At 53.3% G+C, this 25343-nt stretch overlaps 1 protein-coding gene across 1 annotated transcript in view; it reads right to left on the bottom strand.

Annotated features, from left to right (window-relative positions):
- Positions 1-24503, bottom strand: part of CMTR1 (cap methyltransferase 1) — a 93219-nt gene extending 68716 nt beyond the window's left edge. The window contains 9 exon segments of the mRNA XM_075338976.1: positions 10268-10466; positions 11500-11572; positions 13964-14058; positions 14193-14264; positions 16668-16760; positions 16832-16990; positions 19723-19868; positions 20506-20644; positions 24494-24503. Of these exon segments, the coding sequence (XP_075195091.1) occupies positions 10268-10466; positions 11500-11572; positions 13964-14058; positions 14193-14264; positions 16668-16760; positions 16832-16990; positions 19723-19868; positions 20506-20638 (970 nt within the window). The 5' untranslated portion in view covers positions 20639-20644; positions 24494-24503.
- Positions 24504-25343: the final 840 nt, after the last annotated feature.

Genomic DNA, 25343 nt, shown 5'->3' with positions numbered 1-25343 from the left:
GGAGAGCTGGAGAAGAGAGGTATAGAGAGCCGTCAAGGAGAGGTACGAGGAGAGCTGGAGAAGAGAAGTGTAGAGAGAGCCGCCAAGGAAAGCTACAGGGATAGCTGGAGAGGAGAGGTGTAGAGAGAGCCACCAAGGAAAGCTACAAGGAGAGCTGGAGAAGAGAGGTATAGAGAGCCGTCAAGGAGAGGTACGAGGAGAGCTGGAGAGGAGAGGTGTAGAGAGCCGTCAAGGAGAGGTACGGGGAGAGCTGGAGAAGAGAGGTGTAGAGAGAGCCGTCAAGGAGAGGTACGGGGAGAGCTGAAGAGGAGAGGTGTAGAGAGAGTCGCCAAGGGAAGCTACAGGGAGAGCTGAAGAGGTGTAGAGAGCAGCCAAGGGAAGCTACAGGGAGAGCTGAAGAGGTGTAGAGAGAGCCGCCAAGGAAAACTACAGGGAGAGCTGAAGAGGTGTAGAGAGAGCCGCCAAGGAAAACTACAGGGAGAGCTGAAGAGGTGTAGAGAGCCGCCAAGGAAAGCTACAGGGAGAGCTGAAGAGGTGTAGAGAGAGCCGCCAAGGAAAGCTACAGGGATAGCTGGAGAGGAGAGGTGTAGAGAGCCGTCAAGGAAAACTACAGGGAGAGCTGGAGAGGAAAGAAACGGGGAGCGCTAGAAAAGAGAGATGTAGAGAGAGAGAGCTGTCGAGGAGAAGCGTAGGGTGAGCCTCCAAGGAAAATTTTGGGGAATGCTGCCGAGGAGAGGTACAGGTCGAGACACTGAGGAAAGGTACGCGAGAGAGCTGTTGAGAAGAGGTACAGGGAGAGCCGCTAAGAAGAGGTACAAGGAGAGCGGCGAGGAGTCATATGTAAAGTGTTCCCGAGGAGAAGAAGCTGTTAAGAGCTATGCGGAATGCATCCAAGGAAAGGCACTGGGAAAGTCACCAAGGACAGGTAAAAAGGGAGAGCCACCAAAAAGATGCATGGGCAGAGACGCTGAGGAGAGGTACAGGGAGAGCCAAAGAAAAGAACGGGGAGACCCAACAAGCAGACATATGGGAAGTGCTCCTGAGGAGAGATACAGGGAGACCAACAAAGGAAAGGTACAAGGGAGAGCCACCGAGAATCTGTAGGGGGAGAAAAACCGAGGAGCATTACAGGGAGAGCCGTCAAGGAGATGTATGGGCAGTGCTCCTAAAGAGAGGAATGGGGAGAGCCACCGAGGAAAGGTACAAGGGAGAGCCACCGAGAAATTATAGGGGGAGAGCCACCGAGGAAAGGTACAAGGGAGAGCCGCTGAGAAAAAGTATGGGGAGCGCCGCTGAGGAGAGGTATGGGGAGAGCTGAGGAGGAGATGAATGGGGAGAGATGCTGAGGAGATGAATGGGGAGAGATGCTGAGGAGAGGAATGGGGAGAGATGCTGAGGAGAGGAATGGGGAGAGATGCTGAGGAGAGGAATGGGGAGAGATGCTGAGGAGAGCGGCCAATGAGAGGTACAGAGAGAGCTGAGAAGGAGAGGAATGGATTGTGCTCCTGAGGAGAGGAATGGGTTGAGCTCCTGAGGAGAGGAATGGGTTGTGCTCCTGAGGAGAGGAATGGATTGTGCTCCTGAGGAGAGGAATGGGTTGAGCTCCTGAGGAGAGGAATGGGTTGTGCTCCTGAGGAGAGGAATGGGTTGTGCTCATGAGGAGAGGAATGGGTTGTGCTCCTGAGGAGAGGAATGGGTTGTGCTCCTGAGGAGAGGAATGGGTTGTACTCCTGAGGAGAGGAATAGATTGTGCTCCTGAGGAGAGGAATTTGGTTGTGCTCATGAGGAGAGGAATGGGTTGAGCTCCTGAGGAGAGGAATGGGTTGTACTCCTGAGGAGAGGAATGGGTTGAGCTCCTGAGGAGAGGAATGGGTTCAGCTCCTGAGGAGAGGAATGGGTTGAGCTCCTGAGGAGAGGAATGGATTGTGCTCATGAGGAGAGGAATGGGTTGTGCTCCTGAGGAGAGGAATGGGTTGTGCTCCTGAGGAGAGGAATGGGTTGTGCTCCTGAGGAGAGGAATGGGTTGTGCTCCTGAGGAGAGGAATGGGTTGTGCTCCTGAGGAGAGGAATGGGTTGTGCTCCTGAGGAGAGGAATGGGTTGTGCTCCTGAGGAGAGGAATGGGTTGTGCTCCTGAGGAGAGGAATGGGTTGTGCTCCTGAGGAGAGGAATGGGTTGTGCTCCTGAGGAGAGGAATGGGTTGTACTCCTGAGGAGAGGAATAGATTGTGCTCCTGAGGAGAGGAATTTGGTTGTGCTCATGAGGAGAGGAATGGGTTGAGCTCCTGAGGAGAGGAATGGGTTCAGCTCCTGAGGAGAGGAATGGGTTGAGCTCCTGAGGAGAGGAATGGATTGTGCTCCTGAGGAGAGGAATGGGTTGTGCTCCTGAGGAGAGGAATGGGGAGAGCTCCTGAGGAGAGGAATGGGGAGAGCTCCTGAGGAGAGGAATGGGGAGAGCTCCTGAGGAGAGGAATGGGTTGTACTCCTGAGGAGAGGAATGGGGAGAGCTCCTGAGGAGAGGAATGGGGAGAGCTCCTGAGGAGAGGAATGGGTTGTGCTCCTGAGGAGAGGAATGGGTTCAGCTCCTGAGGAGAGGAATGGGTTGAGCTCCTGAGGAGAGGAATGGATTGTTCTCCTGAGGAGAGGAATGGGTTGTGCTCCTGAGGAGAGGAATGGGGAGAGCTCCTGAGGAGAGGAATGGGGAGAGCTCCTGAGGAGAGGAATGGGGAGAGCTCCTGAGGAGAGGAATGGGTTGTACTCCTGAGGAGAGGAATGGGGAGAGCTCCTGAGGAGAGGAATGGGGAGAGCTCCTGAGGAGAGGAATGGGTTGTGCTCCTGAGGAGAGGAATGGGTTGTGCTCCTGAGGAGAGGAATGGGTTGAGCTCCTGATGAGAGAAATGGGTTGTGCTCCTGAGGAGAGGAATTGGTTGAGCTCCTGAGGAGAGGAATGGGTTGTACTCCTGAGTAGAGGAATAGGTTGTGCTCCTGAGGAGAGGAATTTGGTTGTGCTCATGAGGAGAGGAATGGGTTGAGCTCCTGAGGAGAGGAATGGGTTCAGCTCCTGAGGAGAGGAATGGGTTGAGCTCCTGAGGAGAGGAATGGATTGTGCTCCTGAGGAGAGGAATGGGTTGTGCTCCTGAGGAGAGGAATGGGTTGTGCTTCTGAGGAGAGGAATGGGGAGAGCTCCTGAGGAGAGGAATGGGGAGAGCTCCTGAGGAGAGGAATGGGTTGTACTCCTGAGGAGAGGAATGGGTTGTGCTCCTGAGGAGAGGAATGGGGAGAGCTCCTGAGGAGAGGAATGGGTTGTACTCCTGAGGAGAGGAATGGGGAGAGCTCCTGAGGAGAGGAATGGGGAGAGCTCCTGAGGAGAGGAATGGGGAGAGCTCCTGAGGAGAGGAATGGGTTGTGCTCCTGAGGAGAGGAATGGGTTGTGCTCCTGAGGAGAGGAATGGGTTGAGCTCCTGAGGAGAGAAATGGGTTGTGCTCCTGAGGAGAGGAATGGGTTGAGCTCCTGAGGAGAGGAATGGGTTGAGCTCCTGAGGAGAGAAATGGGTTGTGCTCCTGAGGAGAGGAGTGGGTTGAGCTCCTGAGGAGAGGAATGGGTTGTGCTCCTGAGGAGAGGAATGGGTTGTGCTCCTGAGGAGAGGAATGGGTTGAGCTCCTGAGGAGAGGAATGGGTTGAGCTCCTGAGGAGAGGAATGGGTTGAGCTCCAGAGGAGAGGAATGGGTTGAGCTCCTGAGGAGAGGAATGGGGAGAGCTCCTGAGGAGAGGACTGGGTTGTGCTCCTGAGGAGAGGACTGGGTTGTGCTCCTGAGGAGAGCCGCTGAGCAGAGCTGAAAGACACCAAGGAGAGGTTTCAAGGAATGCTCCAAAAGAAAGCTGCCGAAGAGAAGAACGGAGAAGGATGCTGAGGAGGAGAGGTAACAGAAAGAAGGGAATTTTGTTACTTACCGTAAATTCCTTTTCTTCTAGCTCTTATTGGGAGACCCAGACGATTGGGGTATAGCTACTGCCTCCGGAGGCCACACAAAGCACTACACTAAAAAGTGCAAGGCCCCTCCCCTTCTGGCTATACCCCCCCGTGGTATCACGGGTTCTCCAGTTTTAGTGCCAAAGCAAGAAGGAGGAAAGCCAATAACTGGTTTAAACAAATTAACTCCGAGTAACATCGGAGAACTGAAAAACCGTTCAACATGAACAACATGTGTACCCGCAAACAACAAAAACATCCCGAAGGACAACAGGGCGGGTGCTGGGTCTCCCAATAAGAGCTAGAAGAAAAGGAATTTACGGTAAGTAACAAAATTCCCTTCTTCTTCAGCGCTCTATTGGGAGACCCAGACGATTGGGACGTCCAAAAGCTGTCCCTGGGTGGGTAAAGAAATACCTCATGTTAGGGCTGCAAAACAGCCCTCCCCTACGGGGGTGTCACTGCCGCCTGCAGGACTCTTCTACCTAAGCTGGCATCCGCCGAAGCATAGGTATGCACCTGATAATGCTTGGTGAAAGTGTGCAGACTGGACCAGGTAGCTGCCTGGTACACTTGTTGAGCCGAAGCCTGGTGTCGTAATGCCCAGGACGCACCCACGGCTCTGGTTGAGTGGGCTTTTAGCCCTGAAGGAACCGGAAGCCCCGCAGAACGGTAGGCCTCTAGAATTGGTTCTTTGATCCATCGAGCCAGGGTGGCTTTAGAAACCTGCAACCCCTTGCGCGGACCAGCGACAAGGACAAAAAGTGCATCGGAACGGCGCATGGGCGCCGTGCGGGAAATGTAGAGTCTGAGTGCTCTCACCAGATCTAACAAACGTAAGTCCTTTTCATACCGGTGAACCGGATGAGGACAAAAGGAAGGCAAGGATATATCCTGATTAAGATGAAATGAGGATACGACCTTAGGGAGAAACTCCGGAATGGGGCGCAGCACTACCTTGTCCTGGTGGAACACCAGGAAGGGAGCCTTGGATGACAGAGCTGCCAGCTCAGACACTCGCCGAAGCGATGTGATCGCAACGAGAAACGCCACCTTCTGTGACAGGCGAGAAAGGAAACTTCCTTCAGAGGCTCGAAAGGCGGCTTCTGGAGAGCAACTAATACCCTGTTGAGATCCCATGGATCTAACGGCCGCTTGTACGGGGGTACGATATGACAGACCCCCTGTAGGAACGTGCGCACCTTAGAAAGACGTGCTAGACGCTTCTGAAAAAACACGGATAGTGCCGAGACTTCCCCCTTAAGGAAGCCGAGCGACAAGCCCTTTTCTAACCCCGATTGCAGGAAGGAAAGAAAAGTAGGCAATGCAAATGGCCAGGGAGACACTCCCTGAGCCGAGCACCAGGTTAAGAAAATCTTCCACGTTCTGTGGTAGATCTTAGCAGAGGTGGACTTCCTAGCCTGTTTCATGGTGGCAACGACCCCTTGGGATAATCCTGAAGACGCTAGGATCCAGGACTCAATGGCCACACAGTCAGGTTCAGGGCCGCAGAATTCCGATGGAAAAACGGCCCTTGGGACAGTAAGTCTGGCCAGCCTGGTAGTGACCACGGTCGGCCGACCGTGAGATGCCACAGATCCGGGTACCACGATCTCCTCGGCCAGTCTGGGGCGACGAGTATGACGCGGCTGCAATCGGATCTGATTTTTTGCGCAGTACTCTGGGCAAGAGTGCCAGAGGTGGAAACACATATGTGAGCCGGAACTGCGACCAATCTTGCACTAAGGCGTCTGCCGCCAGAGCTCTGTGATCGCGCGATCGTGCCATAAATGCCGGGACCTTGTTGTTGTGCCGAGACGCCATTAGGTCGACGTCCGGCACACCCCAGCGGCGACAGATTTCCTGAAACACGTCCGGGTGAAGGGACCATTCCCCTGCGTCCATACCCTGGCGACTGAGGAAGTCTGCTTCCCAGTTTTCTACGCCCGGGATGTGAACTGCGGATATGGTGGATGCTGTGTCCTCCACCCACATGAGGATTCGCCGGACTTCCTGGAAGGCTTGCCGACTGCGCGTCCCTCCTTGGTGGTTGATGTATGCCACCGCTGTGGAGTTGTCCGACTGGATTCGGATCTGCTCTCTTTCTAGCCACTGCTGGAAAGCTAGTAGGGTAAGATACCCTGCCCCGATTTCCAGAACATTGATCTGAAGGGTGGACTCCTGCTGAGTCCACGTCCCCTGAGCCCTGTGGCGGAGACAAACTGCTCCCCACCCTGACAGACTCGTATCTGTCGTGACCACTGCCCAGGATGGGGGTAGGAAGGATCTTCACTGTGACAATGAGGTGGGAATAAGCCACCATTGCAGAGAGTCCTTGGCCGTCTGGGAAAGGGAGACTTTCCTGTCCAGGGAGGTTGACTGCCCGTCCCATTGGCGGAGAATGTCCCCTTGCAGTTGGCGCAGATGAAACTGCGCAAAGGGAACTGCCTCCATGGCTGCCACCATCTTCCCTAGGAAGTGCATGAGGCGCCTTAAGGGGTGCGACTGGCCTTGAAGGAGAGACTGCACCTCTGTTTGCAGTGAACGCTGCTTGTTCAGCGGAAGCTTCACTATCGCTGATAGAGTGTGAACTCCATGCCGAGATACGTTAGTGATTGAGTCGGTGACCGATTTGACCTTGCCAAATTGATGATCCACCCGAAAGTCTGGAGAGTCTCCAGCGTAACATTCAGGCTGCGTTGTCATGCCTCAAGGGAGGGTGCTTTGACGAGTAGATCGTCCAAGTAAGGGATCACCGGGTGTCCCTGAGAGTGCAAGACTGCTACCACTGCTGCCATGACCTTGGTGAACACCCGTGGGGCTGTCGCCAGACCGAATGGCAGAGCTACGAACTGAAGATGGTCGTCTCCTATCACAAAACGTAGAAAACGTTGGTGCTCCGTAGCAATTGGCACGTGGAGATAGGCATCTTTGATGTCTGTTGAGGCAAGGAAGTCTCCTCGAGACATTGAGGTAATGACGGATCGGAGGGATTCCATCCGGAACCGCCTGGCGTTCGCATGCTTATTGAGCAGTTTTAGGTCCAGAACAGGACGGAAAGAGCCGTCCTTTTTTGGAGCCACAAAGAGATTGGAGTACAAACCCTCGCCCTCGTTCCTGAGGGGGGACAGGGATCACCACTCCTTCTGCTCTTAGAGCGTCCACCGCCTGCAGCAGGGCATCTGCTCGGTGGGGAGGTGGGGCCGTTCTGAAGAATGGAGTCGGAGGACGAGAACAGAACACTGTCCTGTGCACGTGAGCACAATGTCCGTCACCCACCGGTCTGTGACCTGTGGCAGCTAAATGTCGCCAAAGGCGGGGGAGTCTGCCATCAACCGCGGATGCGGAGAGAGAGAGAGAGCTGAGAGTCATGAGGAGACCGCCTTGGTAGCGGTTCCTCCGGCTGCCTTCCTTGGGCGTGATTGAGCCCGGCCGGAATCTGAGCCCGTCTGAGGTTTTGTAGCCCTTTTGCACGAGGACAATTGGGACCTGCCCGAGCTTGGGAAGGACCGAAACCTCGACTGTACTTTTAGGACAGCATTAATAGGGTAAGTCGCAGTGCAGACATTGCGGAGTTACGGACGCCTCTGCGGTACAGATGTACATGTGCTCAAGGCCAGCTGCGCAAGAACAGCTGAAAAGGTTAGGTTGCCTATACGGCTGTGAATGCCGGAGCAACCGACACGCCGATAGCCTCCTAGACAGATTTCAACCAGAGTCCATCTGTTTGTGAATGGCATCTTTAAGTGAAGCCCCATCTCCAGTGCAACTATGGCTCTAGACGCAAGCCTGGAGATTGGAGAATCCACCTTTGGACCCTGGGTCCAGCGCTTGACCACGTCAGGGGAAAAGGGATAACGTGTATCTTAAAAACGTTTGGAGAAGACGCTTATCTGGTAAGCGTGGTGTTTCTGGACTGCTTCTCTGAAGTCAGCGTGGCCAGAAAAATACTCAATATCCGTTTGAGATACTGAAAAGGGACTTCTCCTGCTGTGAAGCTGACTCCTCCACTGGGGGAGCTGAGGGAGAAAGATCCAACCTTCCATTGATGGACGCTATAGGATCATTCCGTATGGCGTTACCATCCGGTGTATCCGGATTGATAGCGATGTCAGGATCAAAGTCCTGGAGAGCTGCCTTATCATACAGAGAGTCCTCCTGGGACCCCCCCGTTCCAAATGAGGTTGGTCAGGAAGATTGCCCATGGCCTGTCTGGACTGCAAGTCTCTATCTTATGACAATATATCTGTCGAAACTGCAACTCCGTCCCTGTCCTTGGACAGGGATGACAGGTGGTTTCTTTGGCCACGACTAGTAGAGACCCCGGCAGACGAAGTGCTAGAGACCCCGGCAGACGAAGTGCTACAGGGGAGCATGCACACAATGGGACGGTGTCATGAACAGCATCCCATGTAGTAAAAACAGCACTGAAAATCTGTGTTGCTTTTTTGCCGCTGCCGACTAGCCATCTAGAAGTATATAGCCAAGATTGGTGACCGTACAGTGCAATGTATAGCATACAAGCATAAAGTACAAATGAACACTGCAGCACAAGCAATACAAGCAGCATAGAAGCCTGTGCCCTGGCACCTCTGCTCTTCTGCTGCTGTAGACTAGTCATCTAGGGGAATATAGCCCAGAAGAGTGACCATACAGTGCAATGTATAGCATACAAGCACAAGTACAAATGCACACTGCAGCCCATGCAATACAAGCAGCATAGAAAAAAACCTGTGCCCCAGCACCCTTGGTTTTCTGCTGCTGTAGTCTAGCCATTCCAGGAGAATATAGCTAAGACTAGCGACTGTACAGTGCAGTGTATAGCATACAAGCATAAACACAAATGAACACTTCAGTACGTGCCATACAAGCAGCCTAGAAAGCCTGTGCCTTAGCACACCTGCTTTCCTGCTGCTGATGTGTCGCTCTCCAAGCGGGCATATAGCGACCTATGCAGTTAAAATACACATGTACACACTGCAGTATATATTGGGGTCAGCACTATGTGTGCCGCTTACCGCCCGCCTATAAGCGGGTGTATGGTCGCCACCGTCCTGCCTGGTTGCCGAAAGTCCGAGCTCGGACTGCAGTAATGGCTGCCGGCGTCTTCCCCAGCTCGTGTGAGGAGGGGCGGGCCGTGGGCGTGCCCCAAGTCAGAGCGGGAATCCGGCGTCCGACAGTGTGCAGTGAGAGGGCTGGAGCATGTAAATAAGGCTCCAGCCCTCGGCGCTGCTGATTGCTCAGCGTCTGTCCCCTTCCCTGAGTGACAGGGAGGGGGCGGGAACGAAGCGGCACTAGGCCGCAGAAGCCGGGGACTGGATTTATAAGCGCCGCCGCCGTAAAAGCGCGGTCGGCGCCCAGTCCCCGGCGAACTACAAGTCCCAGCCGCGCCGCCGCTCCCGGAGCGTCCGGCGCGGTAGTTCCCAATACACAAAGTCACTCAGCAAAGCTGCAGTGACTGTAACCCTTTACTGTCCCCGGCGCACTAGCACACCCAGCAAGTCTGGAGTGTGCTGTGCCTGTGTGTACGGGGACACAGAGTACCTGTAATGGTGCAGGGCCATGTCCCTGAACGGTACTCCAGCTCCGTATCCAGCAGGTTCAAATGGGTCTGTGGATGGAGCCCGGCGTCAGAGCTTTGAGGCCGGCAGGATCCCACTTCCTCAGAGCCCCCCAGGGGGATGTGGAAGGAAAGCAGCATGTGGGCTCCAGCCTCCGTACCAGCAATAGGTACCTCAACCTTACAACACCATCAACGGGTGAGAAGGGAGCATGCTGGGGGCCCTATATGGGCCCTCTTTTCTTCCATCCGAAATAGTCAGCAGCTACTGCTGACTAAAATCTGTGGAGCCATGCGTGGATGTCTGACCTCCTTCGCACAAAGCTTGAAAACTGGAGAACCCGTGATACCACGGGGGGGTATAGCCAGAAGGGGAGGGGCCTTGCACTTTTTAGTGTAGTGCTTTGTGTGGCCTCCGGAGGCAGTAGCTATACCCCAATCGTCTGGGTCTCCCAATAGAGCGCTGAAGAAAGTTTTGTTTGTTTTTATAAATATCTCCACCAAATATTAAAAATGCAAACCCCCAGATCAGAGGATCTATGTCTTGCGCAATTGTTGACCTGTACCAAGAGAAAAGTTCGGGGCTGTGCTGACCAGACAGCGTCATAAGAAGAGGCCAAATCCTATAGGTCAGACCCGCGTATCCGTGTAATATGTGAAGGAGATAAAGTCACGCACACTGTGATGTCTGTGATCTCAATGTCTGGGCTCACTTCTATAAGAGAAGCACGAGGTTTACCATAATAAGGTTCGAAGAGTTCGCTGGACGCAGAGTAGAAGTCTTCAAGCTTGAAGTCGTTGGGCCCCTTTAAGGTCATACCAAACCCTTTGGCGTGCCATTTTTTCCTCCATAAGACGTACTCCGAAAAGCCACCGGGTCCAGCGCAGACATCCGCAAAGTAAAGCAACTCAGATTCCCGCTCTTTCAGCTGCGGCTTCTGTATAACATGATGGAAAAGAGAAAACCAATAACCACAAAACGTAAGGAGCAGATATATGTCACTATAATAGTGCAGCCCCATTACATACATTACATTACTGATCCTGAGTTACCTCCTGTATTATACCCCAGAGCTGCACTCACTATTCTGCTGGTGCAGTCACTGTGTACATACATTACTGATCCTGAGTTACCTCCTGTATTATACCCCAGAGCTGCACTCACTATTCTGCTGGTACAGTCACTGTGTACATACATTACATTACTGATCCTGAGTCACCTCCTGTATTATACTCCAGAGCTGCACTCACTATTCTGCTGGTGCAGTCACTGTGTACATACATTACATTACTGATCCTGAGTTACCTCCTGTATTATACTCCAGAGCTGCACTCACTATTCTGCTGGTGCAGTCACTGTGTACATACATTACTGATCCTGAGTCACCTCCTGTATTATACTCCAGAGCTGCACTCACTATTCTGCTGGTGCAGTCACTGTGTACATTACATTACTGATCCTGAGTTACCTCCTGTATAATATTCCAGAGCTGCACTCACTATTCTGCTGGTGCAGTCACTGTGTACATACATTACATTACTGATCCTGAGTTACCTCCTGTATTATGCTCCAGAGCTGCACTCTCTATTCTGCTGGTGCAGTCACTGTGTACATACATTACATTACTGATCCCGAGTTACCTCCTGTATTATACTCCAGAGCTGCACTCACTATTCTGATGGTGCAGTCACTGTGTACATACAGTACATTACTGATCCTGAGTGACCTCCTGTATTATACTCCAGAGCTGCACTCACTATTCTGCTGCTGCAGTCACTGTGTACATACATTACATTACTGATCCTGAGTTACCTCCTGTATAATATTCCAGAGCTGCACTCACTATTCTGCTGGTGCAGTCACGGTGTACATACATTACATTTCTGATCCTGAGTTACATCCTATATTATACTGCAGAGCTGCACTCACTATTCTGCTGGTTAAGTTAGCAATGATAGTGAAATCCTCACCCCCTGGGAGTCCTTGGGGTTGGTAAACATGTAATCAAACACGTGGTCGATATTCGCCATCTTCATTGCTGCCCTGGAGAAGAGATAATGGTGAATATAAGAAAACACTGCACACTGGCTGTAGGCGCTATTTCATGCGGTCGCTGTTTTTCTCCTCTGACAATTTACAGCGGAGCCTCGGTTTACGAGTATTTCGCTATACGAGCAAAGCTCGCTGGACATTTGTAACTCAGTTTACGAGCAAATCCTCACCGCACACACTTCCGGTTCCGTACTTTCACCGCACTCTGACCTGTTCTTACAATCCGCACAAACACACACGCACATATATTATGCTCACCTTCCGCTTCCTCGCCGGCCTCCTGGTTTTTGTAGTTCGCCGCTACAGGATGTGTACTGGGTAACCATCACAATGATGGAGGAACATCCACTGTCAGCAAAGGCAGCGCGCTGGCCAATCAGAGGCAGGCGGCTCCTGCCTTTGACGTCAGCGCTCTGGCAGCGGAAGCTCCGGCATCGGTCGTGATGGTTACCCAATACACATCCTGTACTGGAGAACTACAAGAACCAGGAGGCCGGCGAGGAAACGGAAGGTAAGGTGAGCATAATATGTGTGTGTTTGTGCGTGATTGTGCGTCCGTGTTTGTGCGTGTGTGCGCGTGCGTGTTTGTGTGTGCGTGTTTGTGTGTGCGTGTGTGCGTGTGTGTTTGTGCGTGTGTGATTGTGCGTGTGTGATTGTGCGTGTGTGATTGTGCGTGTGTGATTGTGCGTGTTTGTGCGTCCGTGTTTCTGTGTGTGCGTGTGTGTTTGTGCGTGTGTGTTTGTGCGTGTGTGTTTGTGCGTGTGTGTTTGTGCGTGTGTGTTTGTGCGTGTTTGTGTGTGCGTCCGTGTTTGTGCGTGTGTGTTTGTGCGTGTGTTTGTGCGTGTGTGTGCGTGTGTTTGTGCGTGTGTGTTTGTGCGTGTGTGTTTGTGCGTGTGTGTTTGTGCGTGTGTGTTTGTGCGTGTGTGTTTGAGCGTGTGTGTTTGAGCGTGTGTGTTTGTGCGTGTTTGTGTGAGTTTGTGTGTGTTGGTGCGAGTTTGTACGTGTGTTTGTACGTGTGTTTGTGTGAGTTTGTGTGTTTGTGCGAGTTTGTACGTGTGTTTGTGCGAGTTTGTGCGAGTTTGTGCGAGTTTGTACGTGTGAGTTTGTGTGTGTGTTTGTGCGAGTTTGTGTGTGTTTGTACGTGTTTGTGTGTGTTTGTGTGTGTTTGTGCGAGTGTTTGTGCGTGTTTGTACGTGTGTTTGTGTGAGTTTGTGTGAGTTTGTGTGTGTGTGCGAGTTTGTGTGTGTTTGTACGTGTTTGTGTGTGTTTGTGTGTGTTTGTGCGAGTGTTTGTGCGTGTTTGTACGTGTGTTTGTGTGAGTTTGTGTGTGTGTGCGAGTTTGTGTGTGTTTGTACGTGTTTGTACGTGTTTGTACGTGTTTGTACGTGTTTGTACGTGTTTGTACGTGTTTGTACGTGTTTGTACGTGTTTGTACGTGTTTGTACGTGTGTGTGTGTGTTTGTACGTGTTTGTGCGTGTTTGTGCGTGTTTGTGCGTGTTTGTGCGTGTTTGTGCGTGTTTGTGCGTGTTTGTGTGTGTTTGTGTGTGTTTGTGTGTGTTTGTGCGTGTTTGTGCGTGTTTGTGCGTGTTTGTGCGAGTGTGTGAGTTTGTGTGAGTTTGTGTGAGTTTGTGCGAGTGTTTGTGCGTGTTTGTACGTGTTTGTACGTGTGTTTGTGTGAGTTTGTGTGTGTGTGCGAGTTTGTGTGTGTTTGTGCGTGTTTGTGCGTGTTTGTGCGTGTTTGTGCGAGTTTGTGCGAGTGTTTGTGCGAGTGTTTGTGCGAGTGTTTGTGCGAGTGTTTGTGCGAGTGTTTGTGCGAGTGTTTGTGCGAGTGTTTGTACGTGTTTGTGTGTGTTTGTGCGAGTTTGTGTGTGTTTGTACGTGCGAGTTTGTGTGTGTTTGTGTGTGTTTGTACGTGTGTGGAATGGCACAATAGGGGACCAGGATGGGACATTGCACACGTTGTGGAAGGAGTCGTCTGCATTGCAATGACTTCCTATGGGAAATGTCGCTTTGCTGGACGAGTAACTTGCTTTACAAGCCACTCCCAGAACAGACTGTTCTCGTAAACCAAGGTTCCCCTGTACTTTTATTGTGATTACAGTAATAGTAAGGGGCAGAGAGCGCAGAGTCGGTGCTGGGAGACGTCTCTGCCTGCGGGGGTGAGGTGGACGTGTTGCCTGGCAACCTGAGGACTGAGGAGGTTGTTACATTGTAACCTTAGCAGCCGCCTGTCAGACAGGACCCAGCTTCATGGGGCCGTCACCTACTCATTCTGCCGCCAGCTCCGCCACTGCCATGGAGGCGCTACTGAGTGAGGGTCATGAGAAATGGCGCCCTGCTCCGAATATTGATTAAAAGGCAAATCCCCCCGCGGTGCTGACCTGTTCAGGAAGAAGACCCCCCGGATCATCTCGTAGGGGTTGGAGCGCGTCCGGGCTCTTCGCATTTCTTCACCTTCCAACTCGTCAAACGCGCTCTGCAGGGAAAGGAAGAGGAGTGCGGGTGAGACGGGAGGTACCGGTGACGCACACGTAACCCGCACACAAGCATCTCAGCCTCGGTACCACATCTCCCGAGTCGCTGGCCCTGCTGGGGGGGATGGGGTCACACCTTGCACTCCAGGAGACTCCGGAGAAGGGGCTCTCGGCAGAACTCAGTCTCATCATCGATGATCTCCTTCCTCTGAAACACAAGATGGCGGTAGAGAGGGTGAGTCCCCGGCAGTAACGACCAGGGAGGGCCACGTTTACTATATTCCTTATGAAGGTATTTTGGGTCCGCAGACGCCCGAAAATTCAGAGTCGCCATAATAAAGTGTGTGCAATTTACAGAGGAGGGCGCTGTCACGTGCATCTCGGCTCTGTTCACACTTGTCACATCGCTTCCTACCAGGACCAGGACCGGATGGATGGATTTAATCAGAAGATGGATCCACCGGACGTATCGTGGGATCTGACAGGCGGATATCACAAGAGATGAGGATATTCTAATATCTGTGTGTAATGCTGTGACATCACATGACCAGGGCGGCACACGATGACATCACATGACCAGGGCGGCACACAATGACATCACATCACCAGGGCGGCACACGATGACATCACATGACCAGGACGGCACACAATGACATCACATCACCAGGGCGGCACACGATGACATCACATGACCAGGGCAGCACACGATGACATCACATCACCAGGACGGCACACGATGACATCACATGACCAGGACGGCACACAATGACATCACATGACCAGGACGGCACACAATGACATCACATGACCAGGACGGCACACAATGACATCACATCACCAGGGCGGCACACAATGACATCACATCACCAGGGCGGCACACGATGACATCACATGACCAGGGCGGCACACGATGACATCACATGACCAGGGCGGCACACGATGACATCACATGACCAGGGCGGCACACGATGACATCACATGACCAGGGCGGCACACGATGACATCACATCACCAGGGCAGCACACGATGACATCACATCACCAGGACGGCACACGATGACATCACATCACCAGGGCGGCACACGATGACATCACATGACCAGGGCGGCACACGATGACATCACATCACCAGGGCGGCACACGATGACATCACATCACCAGGGCGGCACACGATGACATCACATCACCAGGGCGGCACACGATGACATCACATGACCAGGGCAGCACACGATGACATCACATCACCAGGGCAGCACACGATGACATCACATGACCAGGACGGCACACGATGACATCACATCACCAGGGCGGCACACGATGACATCACATCACCAGGGCAGCACACGATGACATCACATGACCAGGACGGCACACGATGACATCACATCACCAGGGCGGCACACGATGACATCACATCACCAGGGCGGCACACGATGACATCACATGACCAGGGCGGCACACGATGACATCACATCACCAGGGCGGCACACGATGACATCACATGACCAGGGCAGCACACGATGACATCACATGACCAGGGCAGCACACGATGACATCACATGACCAGGGCAGCACACGATGACATCACATCACCAGGGCAGCACACGATGACATCACATCACCAGGGCGGCACACGATGACATCACATCACCAGGGCGACACACGATGACATCACATCACCAGGGCGGCACACGATGACATCACATCACCAGGACGGCACACGATGACATCACATGACCAGGGCGGCACACGATGACATCACATCACCAGGGCGGCACACGATGACATCACATCACCAGGGCGGCACACGATGACATCACATCACCAGGGCGGCACACGATGACATCATATGACCATGGTGGCACACGATGACATCACATCACCAGGGCGGCACACGATGACATCACATCACCAGGGCGGCACACGATGACATCACATCACCAGGGCGGCACACGATGACATCATATGACCATGGTGGCACACGATGACATCACATCACCAGGGTGGCACACGATGACATCACATGACCAGGGCGGCACACGATGACATCACATGACCAGGGAGAATTACTGTAATCTCACACTGATTCACTTTGGAGATGCAGAAATGTTGGATATTAAGGGCGCTGTTACAGACCCCCGGCCCGTGCATTCTGGCATCGGTGGGCGCCGCACCTCTCGGACCCCTCATTCTGCTGCTTTCAAATTCTGAACCTCAGAATATCCCATTAGGTTTGGTCTCGGTTTTCTGATCAGTAGCTTGTTATTGTACCGTGGATGGTGCTGCGCGAGTGCTTGTTCTGTGGGCACTGAGCTGAGGGGTTTGATACTATTTTGGGGTAGGTATGGGGGGCTTCAATTGCTTTTTATTGTATTTTGTAAGAAGTGCGACCAAAGAACAGCAATTGTGGAGCTTCAGGATACTGAGGGGTGCAGCCGTCATCTGTGGTGAACACTCTAAGGTGTAACAGTCTGGTGGTGTCACGCGAGGTTTACGTTTGTCACTTTATGATTTTGCTGCCATCAGTCTGAATCTGCCCTGTGCACATTCCAATAACAAAGGAGAAGACCCCTGCATGTGGGGTCCGGACCTTTGTAATTACGCTTATTTACCTTGCCCACCGTCATCCAGTCAGACAGCTCGTCGGCGTCCGGGATCTCCGTGCTGCATTCGGGGAACCAGTCCACTTCTTCATAAGCCGTGGCCTGGAACAGAGAGCAGGTTGGGTCTCGGGGACTCGGCCTCTGCGCCCGGCCTCCTCGGCCTCCCCGCTTACCTCAGGCATGTCCCTCCAGTCTATGTTCAGCTCCTTCTCAAACCCCTTCAGGATCAGACCCAGACCCCTGCGGCCCTTCTGCTTCGAGGCCTCCACAATGTCTTTCCGCCCTTGTCCAAACTTGCCCAGACCTTCTCCCTCCCGGAAACCCATCTTTGCCTGAAGGACGGAAGAAAGAAAGAAGATTCAGCCATCGAGAACCAGCGAGAGTTGTCAGGGGGTGTGTGCCTATGAAAGTGATGAGTGGCAGAGATTCACAATATCTAAATACACACGTCCCTCTGACAGTTCTGCCTGGCAGCCGGCCTCCGTATAAAGCTTGAGAAGTCTTTTCACTTTGTAATGCAATAGACGGCCGCCTTACACCTAACATTGCCGGACATTTCTGGACCCTCGTCACCCAGCGCCCGGCCCCTGCACAGAGGCTGGACCGACCCCCCCACGGGCCGTCCCCCCTCTCCGGTGTAAGCTGCTTTATGCTGTGAGATGTGCCCTGATCCTATGTTATACAGAGGCCTCCTCCAATCCTCACACACGGGGATCATCACATCCGGCTGGAAATATTAGCAATTTTGCAATTAAATGTTTGTTAATATTTGCAGCCGTGCTTGAGATATTCACATTTTTGTTTACATATTGTTGCCAAGGCGACCGACCACCGCTGTCCGGCTTGTAAAAGCTGCGCTGAAGATGGTCGGAATTAGGAGATAACCGTGAACTCCAGCGCCCCCCGGAGCATCGGAGCAGCACAGAAGGGAGCGTGTGAGCGAATGTGCGGCCATCGCTGCCTTACACCAGAGGTGGTCGCTCTCCTCGGCCAGAAGCTCTAAACACAAGGATGGCTTCACAGTTTACACCAGAGGTGGTCGCTCTCCTCGGCCAGAAGCGCTAAACACAAGAATGGCTTCACCGTTTACACCAGAGGTGGTCGCTCTCCTCGGCCAGAAGCTCTAAACACAAGGATGGCTTCACCGTTTACACCAGAGGTGGTCGCTCTCCTCGGCCAGAAGTCCTAAACACAAGGATGGCTTCAGTTTACCAAACTGTGTATTGTGAGTCTCCATCCATAAAGACGCCATCGAGCCTTTAACCCTTTACCAATATGGAGATTTCCCTTCATACAAGAGACATAACTTTTCTAATGCGCACAGACCCCCCCCCGCCCCCCATAAGTAATGGCTTTTATTGTAAGGTGGGGGCAGCGGGATGATTGTAGGACAGTATTGGCACTTTTCCGGTGACAGGACCAGCTGATAACAAAAATATCCAAAAATGTAGGAGAGAGAAAAAAACGTAAATGACGATTGTCATCATTGAGATCGGTGACAAATGTGGAGCAGCCACCACTATGAGGCCCGATGGTTGTGCCGAGTCACTCCATGTCGTCTAGGTGGCTGAATAACACGGCCATTATTCTCCAGCAGACGTTCCTGAGCCGGCGTATGATGCACCAGTATGTCATATATTAGTAAGGGGTTAACGTGCCGCACATTGGTGGTGGGAGTCCAGGTCCAGTGTTTACAATGCTGCTCTGAAGCACCAACTTCTGCAGTGTGGAGCGCTCTGCCCCTGCATCAGCGGATGCACAAGGCAGTGTACAGGCGCAGTAGTAAGTCTATGGGTCCGTACACTACTCTGTGCACACACAGGAGCCGAGCGCTCTGCCCCTGCATCAGCGGGTGCACAGGGCAGTGTACAGGCGCAGTAGTAAGTCTATGGGTCCGTACACTACTCTGTGCACACACAGGAGCCGAGCGCTCTGCCCCTGCATCAGCGGGTGCACAGGGCAGTGTACAGGCGCAGTAGTAAGTCTATGGGTCTGTACACTACTCTGTGCACACACAGGAGCCGAGCGCTCTGCCCCTGCATCAGCGGGTGCACAGGGCAGTGTACAGGCGCAGTAGTAAGTCTATGGGTCTGTACACTACTCAGTGCGCACACAGGAGCCGAGCGCTCTGCCCCTGCATCAGCGGGTGCACAGGGCAGTGTACAGGCGCAGTAGTAAGTCTATGGGTCCGTACACTACTCTGTGCACACACAGGAGCCGAGCGCTCTGCCCCTGCATCAGCGGATGCACAGGGCAGTGTACAGGCGCAGTAGTAAGTCTATGGGGCCGTACACTACTCTGTGCACACACAGGAGCCGAGCGCTCTGCCCCTGCATCAGCGGGTGCACAGGGCAGTGTACAGGCAGAGTAGTAAGTCTATGGGTCCGTACACTGTTCTGTGCGCATACAGGAGCCAAGTGCTCTGCCCCTGCATCAGCGGGTGCACAAGGCAGTGTACAGGCAGAGTAGTAAGTCTATGGGTCCGTACACTACTCTGTGCACACACAGGAGCCGAGCGCTCTGCCCCTGCATCAGCGGGTGCACAGGGCAGTGTACAGGCGCAGTAGTAAGTCTATGGGTCCGTACACTGTTCTGTGCGCATACAGGAGCCGAGCGCTTGTGAGTGGCTTATTCAGCAATCGGTCGACGTCTCAGTACCCGGACCCCCGCACCCACCACCGATCAGCAACCTGATAAATAACATAAGTAAATGATAGAGGAGGCTGAGCCCGCACCGTCGCACATCCCTGGACGTCTTGCCTATTGTGTGGGATTCGGGCTGGTATTACCCCTGCGTTCTCCTCGCCGTCTCCTGTCTACCGGTCGGTCCCATCTCTGACACTGCCGAGGTTCCGCTCCTTCGTAGGACGCAGGTGTTACTGCTTTACAATGGCGTGTTCCCTTCTCATTGTCCACAAGGTCCTGGCCGATATCTGCGTCCTAACATTACACCGCCACTTACCTACAGCATGAGCCTGTCTATAGGGACTCCGACTGTGAGGCCATGCTACATAAGATCCCCTCTGAAGAAACAGACCCCGAGCAGATGTAAATGGAGCGTTACCATGAGCTTCTGCGAGACGCTGTTGAACATGGCGTAGCGAGAAGACGTTCCCTCCACCACTTGTTCTGAGGCGCTCTCTTTACCCCCAGACCCGAAAACTGGTCTCTTCTCATCTCCGTCGCTGTCGGAGCCACTTGTGGAAGACTCTGAAAAGAAGACAAGAAACAGAACATTTATAGGGAGAATCCTCAATGACAAGTCCCTTATGCCGGAATCTGGTGACAACCGGCAGCACCGGACCGCGGCTCCCACCGAGGTGGTCACTCAACTTTCCATCCCTGTACAGACACAGAAGATGGCTTCAGGACGCCATTAATATCGATTTACACAGTTACTTCTCTCCTCCACAATCCATGTAAACACGTCCTTCACAAAGAAAACATCCCATCGGAGTATCTGGAGCACCAATAAGTGGCCGCCCTGGGACTCTGCCATCCACCATTGTGGCTCCTTCACGGTGGTCTGTAGGGGTCTCCTGGAAACATTTGGTGGCGTCCATAACAAGAGCTGTCCTTTGCCGGGAATACAGTCTTGTTCCTTCTGGGAGCTGCAGCGTCTCCATCTGTGGACCGCGGGGGACAGAGCCTGCGGGTCCTGGAACAAGCCCCTCACCCATCAGGATATATAGCATACCAGCATACAGAGGAGTAAAGCATGGCCGTGCTGGACAAAGGCTGGAGCTGGACGCCTATACTAGTCACGTCTCCCTTCTATCCGGTGTAACGGTCAGACGCAGTGTTACCGGGATATTACCCGGTGTCAGTCCTCGCGGCTCCGGCTTACCTTGGGTGCCATGATTGCTGTACTGGGTGTCGTCGTCCGAGGTTGAGCTCAGATTGAGGCCGAGCTCTTCGATGCGTTTTTTCTGTCGGTTCTGGCTGCTGCTCTGCAGATCTCGCTCGGCGCGGCGCTTCATTCTCGACTGTGAGACAAGACAAGGAAAAGCCATCAGTATAAAGATACACTAGAACTAGGATAAGTGTAAGAGCCCCCAGACATCCCCTCATCATCGGGGGCAGGTCGTCTTCACAGACGTTCTCTAAACCGGAGGAAGCCTGTAATCATTTACTGCTAAAGACAGTGGGCCGCGACACTCGCGCGGGGCGTGGGCCGCGACACTCGCGCGGGGCGTGGGCCGCGACACTCGCGCGGGGCGTGGGCCGCGACACTCGCGCGGGGCGTGGGCCGCGACACTCGCGCGGGGCGTGGGCCGCGACACTCGCGCGGGGCGTGGGCCGCGACACTCGCGCGGGGCGTGGGCCGCGACACTCGCGCGGGGCGTGGGCCGCGACACTCGCGCGGGGCGTGGGCCGCGACACTCGCGCGGGGCGTGGGCCGCGACACTCGCGCGGGGCGTGGGCCGCGACACTCGCGCGGGGCGTGGGCCGCGACACTCGCGCGGGGCGTGGGCCGCGACACTCGCGCGGGGCGTGGGCCGCGACACTCGCGCGGGGCGTGGGCCGCGACACTCGCGCGGGGCGTGGGCCGCGACACTCGCGCGGGGCGTGGGCCGCGACACTCGCGCGGGGCGTGGGCCGCGACACTCGCGCGGGGCGTGGGCCGCGACACTCGCGTGTCACAGGTTCCTTCTCCCATATCACAAAATCAACAGAGCGAGAGATGATTGAACAATCCAAAGAACATTTATTTCAAGCAAGTCAGAAGGTTCATAAAATAATCCATCACACAGAGGGTAAAATAGTCCAGTAATTGGATAAATGTCCCGGGGATCAGTCACATTCCTCCAGCAGTCCTTTTCCAGAAAAATCAGGGTTTCTCAACGGCTCTCTGGGCTGCTACCTCTAGCTGCAGCTTCTTCCCCAGAGGATGAATCTTCCTGCTTGTCTCTTGTCCTTCCCAGCCTTACTGAATAATCTCCAATGTAAACAGAGAGTTTGGATGTATCCCAGGCCCCCCTCCCAAAGACTTAGGGATAAAATCCCAGCAGGGGGTGATTAACCTGCAAACAGGACAATACACACACAAGGAATACACAGAATAGACAGAGCACCACGCCTAAAATATGAATCTACACAACATGATACACAACCCCCCATGTTCCACCATCACAACCTCTCCCTCCTTCTTAATGAGTACACCATGAGCTCTACACAGACCTCTGGCCACCTCATTTAAGTCCATGTTGCTCAGCTGTGGATAGTCCCTTGTACAGTGCTAACATTGTAAGGATAAGCTTCCCTTTGTGTCCTCTTTCACTCAAACTGTGTTTCCTGCACCCACAAATCGGCATTGTAGATCTCCCACATCATTTCCTAGGAGAATATCTGCAGACAGTCACTCATCACTCCAACCACACCTTGCTTGACCCCAAAGCCAAAGTCCAGGACAACAGTCGCATTTGTGATCTTCCTCCTTTGTCCTCCAGCCAATTCAATAACAATCCCTGGTCCATGATGTATCGCCTCTGTCCGCACCACCCGGGGATCAGCTATTGTGAGAAATGCCCCGGAGTCACAAAATCCAATGACTCTCTGTCCATCCAGAAAAACCTCCTGTAAGAGCTTACTTTGATGGTAAATGGAACTCGGGGCTGTGGCTCGCACCCGATAAACCCTTAGTGGCCGACCACGAGCGTCTGAGTCATTAAACAAGTCCACTTGAAGGGGTGACAATTCTTCCCCCATTGTGTTTGGCTGTAGAGAATGAACAGGTCAATTTGGTGCAAGGTCATTCCTCAATCCACCAGCAGGGAAGTGTTTTGCAGATGCCCCGGCTGCCCACATCGATAACATCTCCTTCTGCATCGTGCTCCTTCCAATGTGCATTCTGGAGAAGGCAGTAGTAGAACCTGGTGACAAAGGCCGGAGGACATACGCTCCAACAGGGGCATCTATGGTGCAGGGGTCAGGGGTACACTCCAGTGGAGGTGGTGGTAACTCTTCCTCAGGCGGGATGGAATGCACAAAATGCACCGGACGAGGTGGAGGCGCAAGGGGCTCCCTCCGAGTCCTTGCAGGACAACTGGATTGCAGGTGTCCTTGTTGTCCGCACCCATAACAACTCCTCTCTGTGATCCTCCCAGGGCGTGGTCGGAACTGTTGGGGCCCAGGATTGTGAGCCATGGTTGTCATCGTCCTGTGGCTGGTTGGGGGGGCAGATATAACCAGAGAGAGCTGAGGCGCAGGAGCAGGGTGCGGCTGGGTGGAGGGTCAGATATAACTGGAGGGGGCCGGGGGGCAGGAGTAGGCTGTGGCTTATTGTCCAGAAGCCTACTCCATTGTGGTCGGATAGTAAGGGCCTCATCATCCAGGACTGCAGCTCTATACAAAGTGCACGGCGTGCGCTCTCTGACCCATTCCCGTATTTCTGAGGGACACTTGTACAGAAATTGTTCTATCAGAAACACCTGTATAACGTCTCCACAGTGAAGGCGTCTTCCGCTTCCAGCCATCTCCGACATGCCTGGGACATCTTATGGGCATACATCCTAAACGATACCACCGGGGTGCATGGGAGGTCTCGGAACTGTGCCCTATGTGAGTCTGGGGTGATGGTAATCCAGGATAGTCCGCTTTACAATGTTATAATCCCGGTTCTGCTGTGAGGCAATGGTGCAATAAGCCTCTGCCAGGCTCCGTTCATGAGTCCCACCAACAAACGCCTCCAGCCAGAGTGGGGAACCTCCATCACCGCACACCACTGCTCAAAGTCCTTGAAGAACCCCTCCACATCTCCGGAAGCCTCATCAAATGGCTTGAAGTCCGCCCGGGTGATCCGCACAGGCTCCCGGATCGCTGGGTTTACACTCCACATTACTCCCTCTGCCGGACTCCATTGCTTCTTGTCTCCTCTGTGCTCGGTGAGCAGCCTCCTCCTTATACTCCTGAGATACACCGGGGCCAAGAGCTGCCATCTCTTCTTCATACCACACCAACCACTGGCTTTTTGGGGCAGGGATCCCTGTCTCCAGGGCTTGTCCATCAGACATCTGGGAAGAGGGGGTCTGGCTCGCACCCACCAGTAGATAAATTAAGGCCTCTTTACTCAGTCCCTGGTAGCTCAGGACCAGATCTCTGACTCTCTCCTGTAGACTGGATGTGGTCCAGTTTCTGTACTCACTCTGTTGGTGGATCTTCATTAGGCTGTGCTCTGTTGATCCCACCGCTGCCACCAGATGTGACGGGGTCCTTCTCCCATATCACACAATCAACAGAGCGAGAGATGGCTGTACAATCCAAAGAGCATTTATTCCAAGCAAATCAAAACGGTCCATAAAATAATCCACCACACGGAAGGTAAAGTAGTCCAGTAATGGGATAAATGTACCGGGGATCAGTCACAATCCTCCAGCAGTCCTTTTCCAGGCAATTTGGGGTTGCTCAACAGCTTTCCGGGGTGCTGCCTGTAGCCGCAGCTTCTCTGCCAGAGGATGATTCTTCCTAGTTGTCTCTTGTATTTCCCAGCCTGACTGAAAATCTCCCAGGTAAGCAGAGAGTTTGGGTGGATCCCAGGCCCCCCTCCCCCAGACTTAGGGACAAAAGCACTGCAGGGGGTGATTAACTTGCAAACAGGACAATGTACACACAAGGAATACACAGAATGGAAGGAGCACCACGCCTAGAATACGAACCTACACAAAATGATACACAACCCCCCATGTTCCACCATTATACCGCGACAATCACAGTGTGTACGGGCCGCAACACTCACAGAGGGTATGTGCTGCTATACTCACAGAGGGTATGTGCCGCTATACTCACAGAGGGTATGTGCCGCTATACTCACAGAGGGTATGTGCCGCTATACTCACAGAGGGTGTGGGCTGTGATACTCACAGAGGGTATGTGCTGCTATACTCACAGAGGGTGTGGGCTGTGATACTCACAGAGGGTGTGGGCTGTGGTACTCACAGAGGGTGTGGGCTGTGGTACTCACAGAGGGTGTGGGCCGCAACTCAGGAACTGATGAAATACCCCCGTGACATGGACTCAGCTCATCTCCAGTACTTCAGGGTGGAGCGCTGAGGAAGACATAAAAGGGAGAAGACAGAAGGTAAAACCAGCGTCTCCAAACCGACAGTGATTGTATATCCTGTTATACCGCAGCTACACAAGTACCCTGCACAGGAAAGTGCATATTAAATAGAAAAAAAAACAACTTTTTATTACTTCTCGTAAAATCCCTTTTATTGCTGGACACAGAGACCTGGTGTTGTAGCTGCTGCTGCCGCACAGAGGCGGACACTGACCGAGTTCAGAAGCTACCGCTATCTATGGAATAGGGGATAACTCCCCGATCGCTGGAGGTCCTACTGCCAAGACCCCACTACTCCGGAGTAGCAGGGTCTTCAGAGCCCTGTGTTTATGGAGTGGTGGTGGATCATGGACAACTATGCACCATTCATACTCTATGGACCGCTGCAGAGAGCGGAGCGCTCAGCTGCTTTATGGGCCTCCCATTCACAATGGAGAGGATAAGTGCATGACTGAGCACCACTCCAGTCACCACCACCAATTCTTGAGATCAGTGGGGTCCGAGCGGATGGATCCTCTGCGATCTGCAAATTACCTCCTATCCAATGGATAATGCTCAACTTCCAAACTTGGTACAACTCCTTTACGTGTCACCCCAGCTGTACCCCTCCTGCGGGCACGGAGCCG

This window comes from Anomaloglossus baeobatrachus, chromosome 3 (assembly GCF_048569485.1).
Source record: "Anomaloglossus baeobatrachus isolate aAnoBae1 chromosome 3, aAnoBae1.hap1, whole genome shotgun sequence".
Taxonomy (NCBI): domain Eukaryota; kingdom Metazoa; phylum Chordata; class Amphibia; order Anura; family Aromobatidae; genus Anomaloglossus; species Anomaloglossus baeobatrachus.
This window is presented reverse-complemented; position numbering and strand designations above follow the sequence as displayed.